This window comes from Erythrolamprus reginae, chromosome 5 (genome assembly GCF_031021105.1).
Source record: "Erythrolamprus reginae isolate rEryReg1 chromosome 5, rEryReg1.hap1, whole genome shotgun sequence".
Taxonomy (NCBI): Eukaryota; Metazoa; Chordata; class Lepidosauria; order Squamata; family Dipsadidae; genus Erythrolamprus; species Erythrolamprus reginae.
The window spans coordinates 15,025,364-15,042,033 of NC_091954.1; the positions used below are offsets into that span (position 1 = coordinate 15,025,364).

General features: G+C 43.5%; 1 protein-coding gene across 2 annotated transcripts in view; it reads left to right on the plus strand.

Annotated features, from left to right (window-relative positions):
- The window catches only part of GBF1 (golgi brefeldin A resistant guanine nucleotide exchange factor 1), a 154,114-nt gene that overhangs the window by 81,586 nt on the left and 55,858 nt on the right, over window positions 1-16,670 (plus strand). For both annotated transcript variants that reach the window (XM_070752118.1, XM_070752119.1), the window contains exons 18-20: window positions 791-993; window positions 9,028-9,151; window positions 11,835-11,960. In XM_070752118.1, coding sequence (XP_070608219.1) covers window positions 791-993; window positions 9,028-9,151; window positions 11,835-11,960 — 453 coding nt within the window. The remainder of the gene's footprint in view (window positions 1-790; window positions 994-9,027; window positions 9,152-11,834; window positions 11,961-16,670) is intronic.

The following is a 16,670-nucleotide window of genomic DNA, read 5'->3' on the forward strand; positions in this document are numbered from 1 at the left end:
ATATAACATCCTCCAAAATACAACTTGCCTAATAATTGTGCACACAGTGTAGAAATTTGGTGTAAGTGTGGGCATTGGTCAATTTTTTTTAGTTACCATTGTATTTTAAATCGTTGCTAAAACAAGGTAGCTGTTATTCAAAAAATGAATTTTACTAATTATTTACTAATTATTGCTAACAGCAATAATAAAACAGTGTACAAAAGTAATCTAATACTAAAAACGATTAAAACCCATTAATATAAAAACCAGACATACATACATACATACATACCATGCATAGAATTGTAAAGGCCTAGGGGGAAAGAAGATCTCAATTCCCCCATGCCTGACGGCAGAGGTGGGTTTTAAGTAGCTTACGAAAGGCAAGGAGGGTGGGGGCAATTCTAATCTCTGGGGGGAGTTGGTTCCAGAGGCCCGGGGCCGCCACAGAGAAGGCTCTTCCCCTGGGTCCCGCAAGCGACATTGTTTAGTTGACGGGACTCGGAGAAGATCCACTCTGTGGGACCTAACCGGTCGCTGGGATTCGTGCAGCAGAAGGCGGTCCCTGATATAATCTGGTCCGGTGCCATGAAGGGCTTTATAGGTCATAACCAACACTTTCAATTGTAATTGGAAACTGATCAGCAACCAATGCAGACTGCGGAGTGTTGGTGTAACATGGGCATATTTAGGAAAGCCCGTGATTGCTCTCGCAGCTGCATTCTGCACGATCTGAAGTATATGATTTGGTATAAGAGTAATCTCGCAATAAAGTATTACTGAATTCATTCCTTTTGACTTTTTAAAGCTCTTGATAACTGGTTCAGAGCACTTCAATCAAAAACCAAAAAAAGGAATACAGCTTCTTCAGGAGAAAAATCTCTTGGCTATCCCCATGGATAACAATCAAGTGGCCAAGTGGCTGAGAGAAAATCCTAAACTTGACAAGAAAATGATTGGGGAATTTGTGAGTGATCGAAAAAATGTCGATTTGCTGGATAGTTTTGTTAGGTGAGTAGAAATTATTATTATTATTATTATTATTATTATTATTATTATTATTATTTAGATTTGTATGCCGCCCCTCTCCGTAGACTCGGGGCGGCTCACAACAATAACAAGAACAATGTAAGAACAAATCTAATAATTTAAAAAACGCTAAAAACCCCATTATTAAATGCAAACATACACACAAACATACCATGTATAAACTGTATAGGCCCGGGGGGAGATGTCTCAGTTCCCCCATGCCTGATGGCAGAGATGGGTCTTAAGAACTTTACGAAAGGCAAGGAGGGTGGGGGCAGTTCTAATCTCCGGGGGGAGCTGGTTCCAGAGGGTCGGGGCCGCCACAGAAAAGGCTCTTCTCGTGGGTCCCACCAAACAACATTGTTTAGTCGACGGGACCCGGAGAAGGCCAACTCTGTGGGACCTAACCAGTCGCTGGGATTCGTGCGGCAGAAGGTGGTCCCGGAGGTATTCTGGTCCGATGCCATGAAGGGCTTTATAGGTCATAACCAACACTTTGAATTGTGACCGGAAATGGATGCAGACTGCGGAGTGTTGGTGTAACATGGGCATACCTTGGGAAGCCCATGATTGCTCTCGCAGCTGCATTCTGCATGATCTGAAGTTTCCGAACACTTTTCAAAGGTAGCCCCATGTAGAGAGCATTACAGTAGTCGAACCTCGAGGTGATGAGGGCATGAGTGACTGTGAGCAGTGAGTCCCGGTCCAGATAGGGCCACAACTGGTGCACCAGGCGAACCTGGGCAAACGTCCCCCTTGCCACAGCTGAAAGATGTTTCTCTAATGTGAGCTGTGGATCTAGGAGGACGCCCAAGTTGCGGACCCTCTCTGAGGGGGTCAATAATTCCCCCCCAGGGTTATGGACGGACAGATGGAATTGTCCCTGGGAGGCAGGACCCACAGCCACTCCGTCTTATCCGGGTTGAGTTTGAGTCTGTTGACACCCATCCAGACCCCAAAAGCCTCCAGGCACCGGCACATCACTTCCACTGCTCCGTTGACTGGACATGGGGTGGAGATGTACAACTGGGAAATGTTTCTTAAACACACTAGAAGCAAGCTAGGGTAACCCTAAAATAGGGAATAATAGTTGGTTGATTTTCATACAATTATAAAATTGGCAATAATTAGAAATTATACAGTGATCCCTCGATTAGCGCGGGGGTTACGTTCCAAGACCTCCCGTGCTAATCGATTTCCGCGTTATAGTGGTGCGGAAGTAAAAACACCATCTGCGCATGCGCGCCATTTTTTTCATGGCCGCACATGCACAGATGGTGGAGTTTGCGTGTGGGCGGCGGGGAAGACCAAGGGAAGGTTCCTTCGGCCGCCCAACAGCTGATCTGCTCCGCAGCGCGGAAGCAGCGAGGAGCCGAAGATGGGGTTTCCCCGTTGCCCAGGCAAAGGGGAAACCCCATCTTCGGCTCCTCGCTGCTGCCGCGCTGCGGAGCGGATCAGGTGTTGGGCGGCTGAAGGAACCTTCCCTGGGTCTTCCCGCCGCCCAGGCAAAGGGGAAACCCCAAGATCGCTTGCCGCTTGCCGTATTGCAGCTTGGAGCCTTGCTTCGCCTCCTTCGCTGCAATACGGCAAGCGATCTCGGGGTTTCCCCTTTGCCTGGGCGGCGCTGGGGCCATGCGGAGCCGCTCATCTAGGGGGGCGTGGACCGGCAAGGTGCCCTCCGCTCTCTCTCTTTCTCTCCCTGTTACCGGTGTGGGGCAGTAGCTACGTTCACTCCTTTGTCCTCCTCGCCGCTGACACAGCCCTTCCCGGCAGAGCCCTCCCCAACAGCTCCCGCCGCCAGCGCAAAAAAGAAAAGAAAAAAAAATCCCCAAAAGAGGCAGGCACAAAGCGGGGGCACAAGGGGAGCTGCCCGGCAGAGGTTGCTTTTTTTCTTCTCGTGGGCAAGTGGAGGGGGGGAGAGAGAAGGGAGGAAGAGAGTGTGAGAGAGGAAGAAAGAGAGAGAGAAATGATAGAAAAAAGGGGAGAAAAAAAGAGAAATGAGAAAATGATTGAAGCAGAGAATGACAGGAAAGAAAGAGAAAGAGACAGAGAAGTGACTCTTGGTGATGACGTATGACGTCATCGGGTGGGAAAAACCGTGGTATAGCAAAAAAACCGTGGAGTATTTTTTAATTAATATTTTTTGAAAAACCGTGTTGTAGCGTTTCGCACTAATCGAGACCGTGCTAATCGAGGGATCACTGTACTTGCTTTGCGATTTGATGGGTATGTACTGTATGTATTTATGAATTTTGGAACTTATCAATTTACCTTGTGTTGAAATAAAGCAGCTGTTCATTTTAAAATAGTATACAGTGGTACCTCATCTTACGAACGCCTCTTCTAATGAACTTTTCAAGATACGAACCCAGTGTTTAAGATTTTTTTGCCTCTTCTTCCGAACTATTTTCACCTTACGAACCCAAGCAGCTGCTGCTGGGATGAAGGGGTTTCTTTCCCCCCCCTTTTTTGAAGAAAGAAAAGGGAGGGGCTGCTTGGAGTAGGAAACATTTTGCAGAGAACAAGGTGCTTGCAAAGGAACTGAAAGGGTGTCTTTTTAAGAAAGAAAAGGGAGGAGGGAGGGGCAGCTTGGGGGAGGAAAGATTTTGCAGAGAACAACGTGCTTGCAAAGGAACTGAAAGGGTGTCTTTTGAAGAAAGAAAAGGGAGGGGCGCCCCCCTTGCCTTTCTTCCTTCCCACCCACCCTTTAGCCTAGCCTTGCTTCTTCCACCCGCCCCCTTTAGCTGCTCCTCCCTGCCCTCTGTTCGCCTCCCTTCTAAAGTTTGGGATTTTCCTGAAGGATTTGCATGCATTATTTGCTTTTACATTGATTCCTATGGGAAACATTATTTCATCTTACGAACGTTTCACCTTACGAACCTCCTCCTGGAACCAATTAAGTTCGTATGATGAGGTACCACTGTATTTTGTTTATTGCTAAATTATCTATCATGTTTATATTTTACTTTACTCTTGAGATTTCAAGACAGCATACATGGGAGTCTCTCCCTCGTTTTAATCCCACAATAATCTTTTGAAATTAACATTGAGCTTAGAATTTACAACTTAATATAAGAGAGTTGGGATGGACTTGGATGTCTTGTAGTCCAATCTCTTCCTTGAGCAAGAGATCATAGAGCCGTGATGGCAAACCTGTGCCCCGCATGCGGTGGCACATACAGCCCTTTCTGTAGGCATGTATGCCGTTGCCAGCTGCTCTTCTGGTTTCCGGCACAAAAACAGACTGTTTTTTCTTTTTCTTTGTCTGCCTCCCTTTCCTGTCTCTTCTTGTGTGCTCAAATGCAAAAGGGGGAAATATTTCTCCTTTTGTTTGGTTTTTAGTTTGTTTTCCTAGCCCTCTGCCAGTCAAAACAGAGCTCGGGAGGCAGCGTGGGCCAGTCCTTTGCTGTTTCAAGGGCGGCTTTGCAGGTCAGATCTAACCACCTCGTGGCCCAGATCCAGCCTGTGGGCCTTAACTTTGGCACTCTGGCCCTAGATGATAAGCTCAGAATCCATGTGGATCGTGAACACTGCACCCTATCTAACAAAATGAAATTCAATGTAGAGAAAAGTATACACAGGCTTGAAAAACCAAAAGTACACATATAGATTGGGTGAAACCAGGCAGTAACTGTGAGTGAGATCTTGGAGTCTTAGTGCAGTGTTTCCCAACCTTGGCAACTTGAAGATATTTGGACTTCAACTCCCAGAATTCCCCAGCCAGCATTTGCTGGCTGGGGAATTCTGGGAGTTGAAGTCCAAATATCTTCAAGTTGCCAAGGTTGGGAAACACTGTCTTAGTGGACAACCAATTAAATATGAGTTAGCAGTGTGCGGCGGCAGCCATAAAAACCAATGCAATCCTAAATTGCATTAACAGAGAGACACAATCAAGATCAAGTTAGGTACCAATACCACTCTGTATAAAGCCTTAGGAAGACCATACCTAGAGTACTGCATCCAGTTTTGGTCACCACACTATAAAAAGGATGTTGAGACTCTAGAAAGAGTCCAGAGAAGAACAATCAGGATGATTAGGGGACTGGAGGTTAAAACATACAACGAATGGTTGCAGCATGGCTAGTTTAGTGAAGAGAAAAGAAGGCCCAGGGGAGACACGATAGCGGTGTTCCAATATTTGAAGGGGCTACCACAAGAGGAGGGGGTCAAGCTATTTTCCAAAGTACCTGACGGACAGACAAGGAATAATGCATAGAAACTGGTGTCTTTTGCAATTCAGTTTGTTTCTCTAACCTAACCCCAACTCTCATTTCATGTAGAATCTTTTGCATCTTTTCCTGGGATTTGCCCAAATCAGTTTCATACAAAACATCTTTCTTCTCCAGTTTATGCTCCATAAGATCCACTCTATCCTTCACCTGTTTAAAATATCCAGTCAAAATGTTGTATCTTCTCGCAAAGTTCCTTTGAAAGTTTATCAAGCTTTGATTTCATTGCCTATGCATACGTTTTAGCTATACAGTGATCCCTCGATTATCGCGAGGGTTCCGTTCCAAGACCCCTCGCGATAATCGATTTTTCGCGATGTAGGGTTGCGGAAGGAAAAACACCATCTGCGCATGCGCGCCCTTTTTTTCATGGCATGCGCAGATGGTGGAGTTTGCGTGGGCGGCGGGGAAGACCCAGGGAAGGTTCCTTCGGCCGCCCAGCAGCTGATCTGCTCGGCAGCGCAGCGAGGAGCCGAATCGGGGTTTCCCCTTTGCGTGGGCGGTGGGGAAACCCCGATCTTCGTCTGCTTGCTGCTGCTGCGGCCGCCCAGCAGCTGATCTGCTTGGCAGCGCAGCAGCAGCGAGCAGACGAAGATCGGGGTTTCCCCGCCGCCCACGCAAAGGGGAAACCCCGATTCGGCTCCTCGCTGCGCTGCCGAGCAGATCAGCTGCTGGGCAGCCGAAGGAACCTTCCCTGGGTCTTCCTTGCTGATGCCCCCGCTCGCCCGCTCGCCCGCTCGCCCGCCCGCTGCCTGCCACCCGCCCGCCGCCCGCCAGCAAGAGGGGGAGAGATAGAGAAAGAGAGAGAAGGAAAGAAAGAGATGAGAGAGGGAGGAAGAGAGTGTGAGAGAGGAAGAAGCAAGATAGAGAAAGAGAGAGAGAAAGAAAGATGAGAAAGGAAGGAAGAGAGTGACGTCATCGGGTGGGAAAAATCGTGATATAGCGTTTCACAAAGAACGAGATCGCGAAAATCGAGGGATCACTGTATATTTATCCAATAAAAGTCTTCTGCATCTCCTAATATTCTTTCCAATTTCTTCATTCTCGCACGTAGTCACCTAGTAAACTGTAACTAAAGTTTTGATTTTAAAGTTCAAACTTTTATACTTGTAAGCTTATAATGTTTAAACGTCAAATGTCGTTTGGTGGGACCCAGGAGAAGAGCCTTCTCTGTGGCGGCCCCTACCCTCTGGAACCAGCTCCCCCCAGATATCAGAGTTGCCCCCACCCTCCTTGCCTTTCGCAAACTCCTTAAAAACCCACCTCTGTCGTCAGGCATGGGGGAATTGAAATTTTCCCTTCCCCCTAGGCTTATAGAATTTATACATGGTATTCTTGTATGTATGATTGGTTCTTTAAATTGGGGTTTTTTAGATTCTTTTTAATATTAGATTTGTTTACATTGTCTTTTTTATTGTTGTTAGCCGCCCCGAGTCTTCGGAGAGGGGCGGCATACAAATCTAATAAATAAGTAAGTAAGTAAGTAAGTAAGTAAGTAAGTAAGTAAGTAAGTAAGTAAGTAAGTAGATGTACCACTGTACTACAGTCTTTTGGCTCCCTCTTGTGGTCAAACACTACCACTGTAATATGAGCTACAGATAAGAACATAGTCTCTGCCGTTTGTTTAACAGCTCGCACAACTTATCCAATCAAAAGCAAGGAAAACAGGAACTATTCCTCCCCCTCCTCACAGCAAGATCAAAATACCATTTAGGTATTTAATTTTGGAAGCAAAAAAGTTTCAACAGCCAATTAAAGATATAAAATCCTCAAAGATTAAAGTCCAGAAGTTTCAAAAATAGTTTCTGTCAACTCTGAAGTTGACCTGACTCTCTGATGAAAACAATGAACATTTTGCTAGATTTGAGCACTGTTCCTTCAGTGCACAGAGGGGAGGGTAAATCCTTTGACCCACTGGGGGAACAGACTTTAAATCCAGCATCTCCTTCATTTATTTTATTTTTATTTTTATTTTTATTTTTATTTATTTGTTTGTTTGTTTGTTTGTTTGTTTTGTCTAATACACAATACATATTGAAGAGGATAGACATGAGGTATTATATATAAAGAAAAGATATAAAAGTAGAGGAGAAGATATATGAAAGGAAGAAAAGATATATGATATATGAGATAAGGAGAGACAATTGGATAGGGGACGAAAGGCAGGCTAGTGCACTTATGTACGCCCCTTACTGACCTCTTAGGAATTTGGAGATGTCAATCGCGGATAGTCTAAGGGAGAAATGTTGGGGGTTAGGGGTTGACACTACTGAGTCCGGTAATGAGTTCCACGCTTCGACAACTCGATTGCTAAAGTCCTATTTTTTACAGTCAAGCTTGGAGCGATTAATATTAAGTTTGAATTTGTTGCGTGCTCTTGTGTTGTTGCGGTTGAAGCTGAAGTAGTCACTGACAGGCAGGACGTTGCAGCATATGATTTTGTGGGCAATACTTAGATCGTGTTTTAGGCATCGTAGTTCTAAGCTTTCAAGACCTAGGATTGATAGTCTGCTTATGTAGGGCATTCTGTTTCGAGTGGAGGAGTGAAGGGCTCTTCTGGTGAAGTATCTTTGGACATTTTCTAGGGTGTTGATGTCCGAGATGTGGTATGGGTTCCAGACAGATGAACTGTATTCAAGAATTGGTCTGGCAAACGTTTTGTAGGCTCTGGTGAGTAGTGTGAGGTTGCAACCTTCCCTGCCAGATTTCCTATTGACTTTCTGGGGAAAGTCTACGGAAAGGGGTGGCATACAAATCTAATAAATAAATAAAATAAATAAAATAGTGAACACATAATTGTACGGCACTTGGCAACCAGTTGTAAATGTGAACAGGTTGCCCACATCTGAAATGTCATGTGACCAACCACCCCTCCGGCACAGTTTTTGACAGTCCGAAGTGCTTTACAGGTCATAAAGTACCTTTCAGAGCCCATTGAGACTACAAACAATTAATAAACAACCAGTTACTGTATACAGTAAGCCATCTGTAATGATTTTGTGATGTAGATCTGCCTAGTGGTTTTTTTGTTCTTCGTACTTATTGTTCTGTCGGGCTCTCTGGTAGACTCCTCCCAAAAATTCACAGGTACAAATTTCAGACACACACACACATTTGAAAATTCAAAACAATGTTCTTTATAATGAAAACTCACTTAAACCAAGCCCTCTTTTGATATAGCAAAGAGCACTCATCTCCAAACAAACTGGTAATTTGTACAAGTCCCTTATCAGTTCTGTGATACTTAGCTTGCAGCTGTGAGGCAATTCACAGTCCTTCTTTCACAAAGTGAAACACACTTTGCCCTGGTTTAGTTTCAAAGCGGGGGAAAAATCAGCACACAAAAGGTCCAAGTCAGTAAAGCAGTCACGAAATACAACGATCAGATAATCCTCCACAGTGGCCAAACCCACAGGCTGCTCTTTATAGCAGCCTCACTAATCACCACAGCCCCACCCAACCACAGGTGGCCTCATTTTCTTTGATAATAATCTCTCAGTTGTTGTTGCCTATGGATTGCTGTCCGCATGCGTGGCTGTATCATTAACTCTTGTTCTGAATCCAAGGAGGAGCTAGATAATTGCACTCCTGAGCTGTCTGCCATACTCTCCTCCTCCCTGTCACTCATGTCTTCTTGGTCAGAGGAGCCTTCATCAGCAGATTCCACTGGGGGTGGCGGAACAGGCCTGCAGCATGTGGATGTCTCCCCCACATCCACAGTCCTTGGGGCAGGAGCTGGGCCAGAGCTAACCACAACACTTATCTTGATTTTGTATTTTCTTTTCAGGACTTTCCATTTCCAAGGTTTACGACTAGATGAAGCTTTAAGACTCTACCTGGAAGCCTTCCGTTTGCCAGGAGAAGCTCCTGTGATTCACAGGCTATTGGAAACCTTTACAGAACATTGGCATGTATGTTTTGAATTGCCCTATATCTTTGTTCTTAAATAATATATTAAGTAATGGAATTGGAATGAAGGCTACTTTTCTCTATGCGGAAAAAAAAACAACTGATTTTGATTAGGTTACATGTACTTAATTTTTTTGTGGGGGTGGCAGTGGCTGAATTCATATATCAACTGTGATTTATTAATTTTTATTCTTTTTGATAAACTTTATTGATTTTTCATAAAAAAGACAAAACTGACAAACATACATTTAACACAAAGTTGGGGTTGCAACTTCCCCACTTATTCTAGAAGTCAAATTTCCATACAGAAAAAAGAATACATTATTAATACTTTAAATCAACTTATTACTTTAAATGAAAAGAAGAAACTTGTTTAACCTTATATAATAAATCTTCATATATAAACTAAACCAAACACAAAATTTAAATCATATCCATACTTCTACAATTCTCACATTATTTTTACTTTTGCTTCTTCTTCTTATTTATCCATATTTACACTTTATTCCAAATCTCATAAAATTCTGATTCCTCTTGGTCTTTTAACCGTCTTGTCATCATATCATGATTTATTACCCAAACACAGCAAAAATCAAACAAATCAAACTATAACTTACAATTCTGTGTTAATTTTCTATTTGAAAAATATCCCAAACTTGACAGCAAGATAGTAAATGAAGTACAAATAACATAACAGTGGAAACTGGAACAACATTCACATGATAAAAATGATCTGAATTTACTCAAAAGTAACACTAATTTTTTCTTCCCTAAATAAGAGAAAGTAAACAAATGTACAAGAGACATAAATATGACGATGTCTGCTGCAAACATTGCAAGCAATAAAAAGAGTTTTCTCTATGTTTACCTGGAAGTAAAAGCATAGAACTCAATTGAATAAAATTGCTGCAAATCTAAATATATTCCTTTATCCTTGCACCTTAGTACACGTGACTATCATCCAGTTTCTTGGTTAAAAATTTAAAAAACAGGTTTCCCCCAGTTTCTATTCCAATTTATATCTTTGGCTAAATGTATCCATCCTCAGTATAATATAAAGGTGGTCCCAGATATTATAGCAGCAACTAGAGATTTAATATGGAGGGATATAGAGCTTAAGAATTAAGGTAAATAGGTGATCCTATATAAACATATTGGTTTAGAAAGGATTTTTTTAAAAATTGCTAGGAGAATTCAAAATCCCTTTTTAAAAGATGTGATAGAATTATGGAATAAATGGAGTTAACAGCTAATACCAAGAATTTCTCTTTTAACACCGGTAGTGGAAAGGAAGAATTTCCCTCAGATCGCATTGAAAGAATGGAATAGTAAACTAAAAGAAAATCAGATATATACATGGAAAGATTGGAAGACCAAGAAAAAGAATATAACACAACTAAATAACATGTTAAATTGGTTGAATTTAATACAATTAGAGAAATGGATAAAAGTGGAAGAAAGATTTGAAAGATAGACGACAAAATTTGAAATGATTATAAAAGAATGTGATGTAAATGAAGAATATATAGGTAGATATTAATTGAATTAGAAGAGTAGGCAAAAGATTTAAAATTAATTTGGGAATCAGATTTAGGAGAAATAAATGATAATGACCGGATAAATATTTGGAATAGAAAAGTATATAAGAACATGTCAAAGTTAAGGAAAATGGATATAAAACAACACGTACATTAAATCAAATAGATGGTAAATATGCAAATATTTGTTAGAGGTGCAAGAAAGAAGTTGGAACATATACACATATGTGGTGGAATTGCAATAGTGCACAAAAATATGGGATACTTAGAGCAATTTTGAATGTAAATTTAGATATGTCACCAAGATTTCCCCCCCACAACAATATCGTGAGGCTTAATTTGACATTGTGACCTGCACTAATAGGGGGAGGGAGAATCCTATACTTTAATTATGTGGGTTTGCATGGGAATTAAATCTGATTTGATCAGTGCTGAAATCATATATTCCATAAAGTTTCGCATGCAGAGATTGGAGCATCCTGATTGTGTTTTCTTGATTGGGTTCGTCAATCAACATAGACGCAGTTTGACACATAGTAAATAAATATACATAAGTATATTTATTTATTTATTTATTCATTCATTCATTCATTCATTCATTCATTCATTCATTCATTGGATTTGTATGCTGCCCCTCTCTGAAGACTCGGGGCGGCTAACAGCAATAATAAGATAGCATATAATAATAATCCAATACTAAAAACAATTAAAAACCCATTATAATAAAAACCAAACAGACATACAGACATACCATGCATAAAATTGTAACGGCCTAGGGGGAAAGAGTATCTCAGTTCCCCCATACTTGGCAGCAGAGGTGGGTTTTAAGCAGCTTACGAAAGGCAAGGAGGGTGGGGGCAATATGCATATACATTTGCAATCGACTCATGTATACATATTTGGTAGGAGGAAACACTTTCCAAATTGATTTTATTGGGAATTGCCAATCCTAGATTGGCAATTTAGGCAGGAAATCTGAAAAATTCATAGGACTATTTTGTGTGGGTTTACAGTATAAACAATTTTCTATTTATCTTTATTTTTTAGAGGGGTGAGTGGATTAAATTCTTGGCATTTTCCTTTCAGTTATATACAGTACTATATTTACATTATTTGGATCTGCTTTCCATTCTCATTCTCCTTTCAGAAATCAAACGGGACTCCATTTGCCAATAGCGATGCCTGTTTTGCTCTAGCCTATGCAGTTATCATGCTAAACACTGATCAACATAATCATAATGTTCGCAAGCAAAATGTACCTATGACGTTAGAGGTGAGATATTTCTTCTTCGCGGGATCTGCTAACCTGAATATTCTGATTTTTTTCCCCCTTGGTTTCTTGGGCTTTATTATTCTGTGTTAATTTTCTATTTGAAAAATATCCCAAACTGACAGCAAAATAGTAAATGATAAAATGAAGTACAAATAACATAAAGTGGAAACTGGGACAACATTCACATGATACATTTCGCCATCACTCCGCAGTCTGCATTGGCTGCCGATCAATTTCCGGTCACAATTCAAAGTGTTGGTTATGACCTTTAAAGCCCTTCATGGCACTGGACCAGAATATCTCCGAGACCGCCTTCTACTGCACGAATCCCAGCGACCAATTAGGTCCCACAGAGTGGGCCTTCTCCAGGTCCCGTCAACAAAACAATGTCGGTTGGCGGGCCCCAGGGGAAGAGCCTTCTCTGTGGCGGCCCCGACTCTCTGGAACCAACTCCCCCCAGAGATTAGAACTGCCCCTACCCTCCTTGCCTTCCGTAAACTCCTTAAAACCCACCTTTGCCGTCAGGCATGGGGGAACTGAAACACCTCCCCCGGGCATGTACAATTTATGCATGGTATGTTTGTGTGTGTGCTTGTTAGTAAATGGGGTTCTTTTTAAACTTTTTTAAATATTTTAAATTTATTTGGATTTGTTACAATTTGTTATATTTTGCTGTGAGCCGCCCCGAGTCCGCGGAGAGGGGCGGCATACAAATCTAAATAACAAACAAACAAACAAATAAATGATAACAATGGTCTGAATTGGGATTGGGTATGATATTTACTCAAAAGTGTTGTGGTTGCCTCTGGCCAAGCTCCTGCCCCAGGGAATGTAGAGGTGGAGGCAGGGGAAACGTCAACATGTCCTAGGCCTATTTTGTTGCCGACATAGTCAGGGAGTGCAGTTTCCTCAGACGAAGAAGGAGGTGGGGGTGACTTGGAAGAGGGGGGCTTGGCACACAGCCCAGGAAGCCAATCACCATTATCTTCGGTCGATTCGGATGACGAAGTGTTAGACCCACGCATGTGCAGACTTATGCATCGAAGAGACCAATTGCAGAAATATTACAGGAGATAAGAGAGGCCACCTATGTTTGGGTGGGGCTCCAGTAATTAGAGCTGCTGATATAAATAGCAGCGTGCTGGCTGGGGACTTTGTGGAAGATTATCTGATCGTTGTTCTTCAGGACCGTGCTTCGCTGTGTCTGAACTTTGTGGATTTTTCACGCCTTTGACACCAAAGCAGAGTAAAGTGTGTGTGTGTTTCACTTCGTGGGTAGAAGGAGGGCTGTGACATTTCTTCACAGCTACTAGCTAAGTACTTAAGGACTGATTAAGGGACTTGTACAGCCGACAACTTTGTTTTGGGGAAGAGTGCTCTTTGCCATACAAAAAGGGTGCTTTGTTTCTTTTGAATTTTGTGATAAAGGACATTGTTTTGAATTTTCAAACGTGTGTGTGTCTGAAATTTGTACCCGTGAATTTTCGGGAGGCTTCTACCAGAGAGCCCGGCAGAACAAAAAGTAACACTAATTTTTTCTTCCCTAAAATTAAGTAGGGGTGGGTCAAAATGTTATATTTTCTGAAATAAGACAAAGTATTATTGAAAGTAAACAAATGTACAAGAGACATAAATATGACGATGACTGTTGTAAACATTGCAAGCAATAAAAAGAGGTAGATGGGACTTCAAGTTTTCTCTATATTTACCTGGAAGTAAATTGCTGCAAATCTAAATATATTCCTTTATCCTTACTTTGGTACACATGGCTATCATCCAATTGCTTGATTAAAAATAGAAAAAAAACAGGTTTTCCCCAGTTTCTATTCCAATTTGTATCTTTGGCCAAGGTTCGACAAACCCAGGCGCCTGGTCGCCAGTGGCGCCTAGAAAATGTTGTCTGGCGCCTAGAAAATGTTGCCTGCTGTACTGTATGTGTATACAGCAGTGTTTTTCAACCGGTGCGAGACATGGCCAGGTGTGCCGCGAGGTGGCTCCTGCAAGTGGGAGCTCCAGGGCTGAGGCTTCAGCCCTGGAGCTCCCACTTGCAGAAGCAGCCCCCCGGCTATTGCCCGCCGCCGCTACCCGCACACCCCAAAATATCCCCCTGCGTGCCCTTTTCCATGGGCGCGCAGTTCCCATTCCCCTGCCTGCCTGGGGGGGGGGGCGGGGGCGGGGGCGGGGAGGCGCCGGCAGTAGAAGGCGCTGCCCCCGCCCACCCGATCCGCTCCCTCTCCTCCTCTTCCGCTGAAAGAAACGCGCGGAAGCTGCCTGCTTGAGCCTGGCGTTGCTCCACCCCGCTTCTTCCTGCTTGTCATCCTCCGTTGCCAGGAAAGCCGGGTTTGTTTTCCGTGAAAGCAGCGCGCCTTTTAACACGCTGCTTTCCTGCACCAGCGACGTTTGGCTGCCGGGGGGGGCGGGGAGGAGAAAATCCTCCCCCCCCCAGGAGCAGCAAAAGCCTAAGCGGCGGGGTGCACCGTTTGCCTTCCGGCTCAGTCGCAGAGGCTTTTGCTGCTTGTGGAGGGGGGGGTGTTTGGCGGTGCCGATGCCAAATGCTTTCCCTCCGTGGTGGGGGGTGCAGGGCAGGCGCAGTCAGCCCCAGGAGACAAAGATGGAATGAGAGAAAGGAAAGAGAGAGAAAGGGAGGGAGAGAAAGAAAAAGTGAGAGATAGAAAGGATAGAGAGAAAGGGAATGAGAGAAAGGAAAGAGAGAGAAAGAGAGGGGGAGAAGGAAAGAGTGAGAGATAGAAAGGATAGAGAGAAAGAGGGAATGGAAAGAGAGAGAAAGGGAGGGAGAGAAGGAAAGAGTGAGAGATAGAAAGGATAGAGAGAAAGAGGGAATGAGAGAAAGGAAAGAGAGAGAGAGAGAGAAAATAAGAGAGAGAGCAACAGAGAGAGAAAGAACAAGAGAGAGAAAGCATGAGAGAGAGAAAGAACAAGAGAGAGAGAGAGAAAATAAGAGAACAAGAGAGAGAAAAAGATAGCAAGAGAGAGAGAAAGCAAGACAGATAGGGAGAGGAAAGGAGAGTGAGAGAAATGAGAACAAAAAGGGGAGAAAAAAGGAGAAATGATAAAATGATTGAGGCAGAGAATGAGAGGAGAGAGAAACAAAAGAGAGAGAGAGAGAGGTGATTCTTGAAGCATATGGTAAAAAGCATCCAAATAATAAGAAACCCCCCCCCCAGCCCACACCTGTTTTTGAAAAGGATAAAAGAGAAAAAAAACCCAGCCCTCAACTGGTTTTGGAAATGGTTGGAGTGTGTATACATACACACACATAAGGGGGGGAGAGAGACAGGGATGGAAAAAGAGGAGAAGTGAGAGGGAGAAGGAATGAGGGAAAAAGGGAGGAAGAGAGAGAAATGAGAAACATGAGAGAGAAAAGGGGGAAAGACAGGAGAAGTACCCATAAATGAGACAGTGGTATAAATTTCAGGAGGGATGATTGATGATTGACTGTATTTATAAGGGGATGTTACATGGGATTGTATATATGAGGGGGTTATTTATGTATGTATGTATGTATGTATGTATGTATGTATGTATGTATGTATGTATGTATGTATTTATTATTTATTTATTTATTTATTTATTTATTAGATTTGTGTCATTTTGGTTGGTGGTGTGCCCCAGGATTTTGTAAATATAAAAAGTGTGCCGCGGCTCAAAAAAGGTTGAAAATCACTGGTATACAGTATATTTTTCCCGCCTTGTGTTTACGCCCAGAAATGGTACATCTTGGCTTCCGTAGCTCCGCCCATCAACCTCGGAGCGAGCTGCTTTCCCAGCGTCCCCTGCGCTTGCGTGCGTCTCTCCCTCCCCCCCTTGCCTCCATTCCGCCTCCTACTCGAACCCCTTCACTCCCCCCCACCGCACACAGACGCTCCGATCTTGGCCGCTCACCCGCCTTCGGAGAGAAGCGGAAGCCCCTCCCCTCCCGGCGTGAGGTTTTGTTCATTCCTCCTCCGGCCGCGTGCGCGGTGACTTCCGACCAGTAACCCCTCCTCCCCCCTCCCCCCCTCACCCGCGTCCCCGGCCCGGTCTCCCTTTCCTTCTTCTCTGTTTCGGTTTCTGACTAACGGTCTCCCCTCGGATCCCGACGGGAGTACAGCAGAGCCGGCTCGGCGGAGCCAGGCCTGCGCCGGGGGGGAGGGGGTGAAAGCGATGTCAGGTGGAGACTCGGCAAAAAACCAAGTTTGCTTAAAAAAAATTCTGGCTCCTAAATTTTTTGGCTGGCTCCTAGATTCTGAACAATTTTGTCGACCCCTGTCTTTGGCTAAATTTATCTATCCTCAATATAATATAAAGGTGGTCCCAGATATTAAAGCAGCAACTAGCGATTTAATAGGGAGGGATATAGAGCTTAAGATTTTTTTCCTGATTTCTTGGGCTTTAGTAGGATTACGCTATGTTTTTATCCTGTTTTCTTATTCCTATTTCTTTTCTTTTCAATAAAAGGACCAGGAAAATATTTAATAATAGAAAATAAAGTTCTTATAAAAAGCGGTAACACAAATTCCTTACTGTAAGAGTCCAGGGTAAATGAGATCACTTTCACTATGTGTTGTGATTCAGCCTGAGGCTCCTCAGGAACCGGCTGGAGCTCTGCCGGATCCATGCCCAGAGGAGGAGGGCAGTGAACAGGAGGGGGAGGACCAGGCAGACGGGGGAGAGGAATGTCAGGAAGAGGAGGAGGGAGAGCAGCCTGAG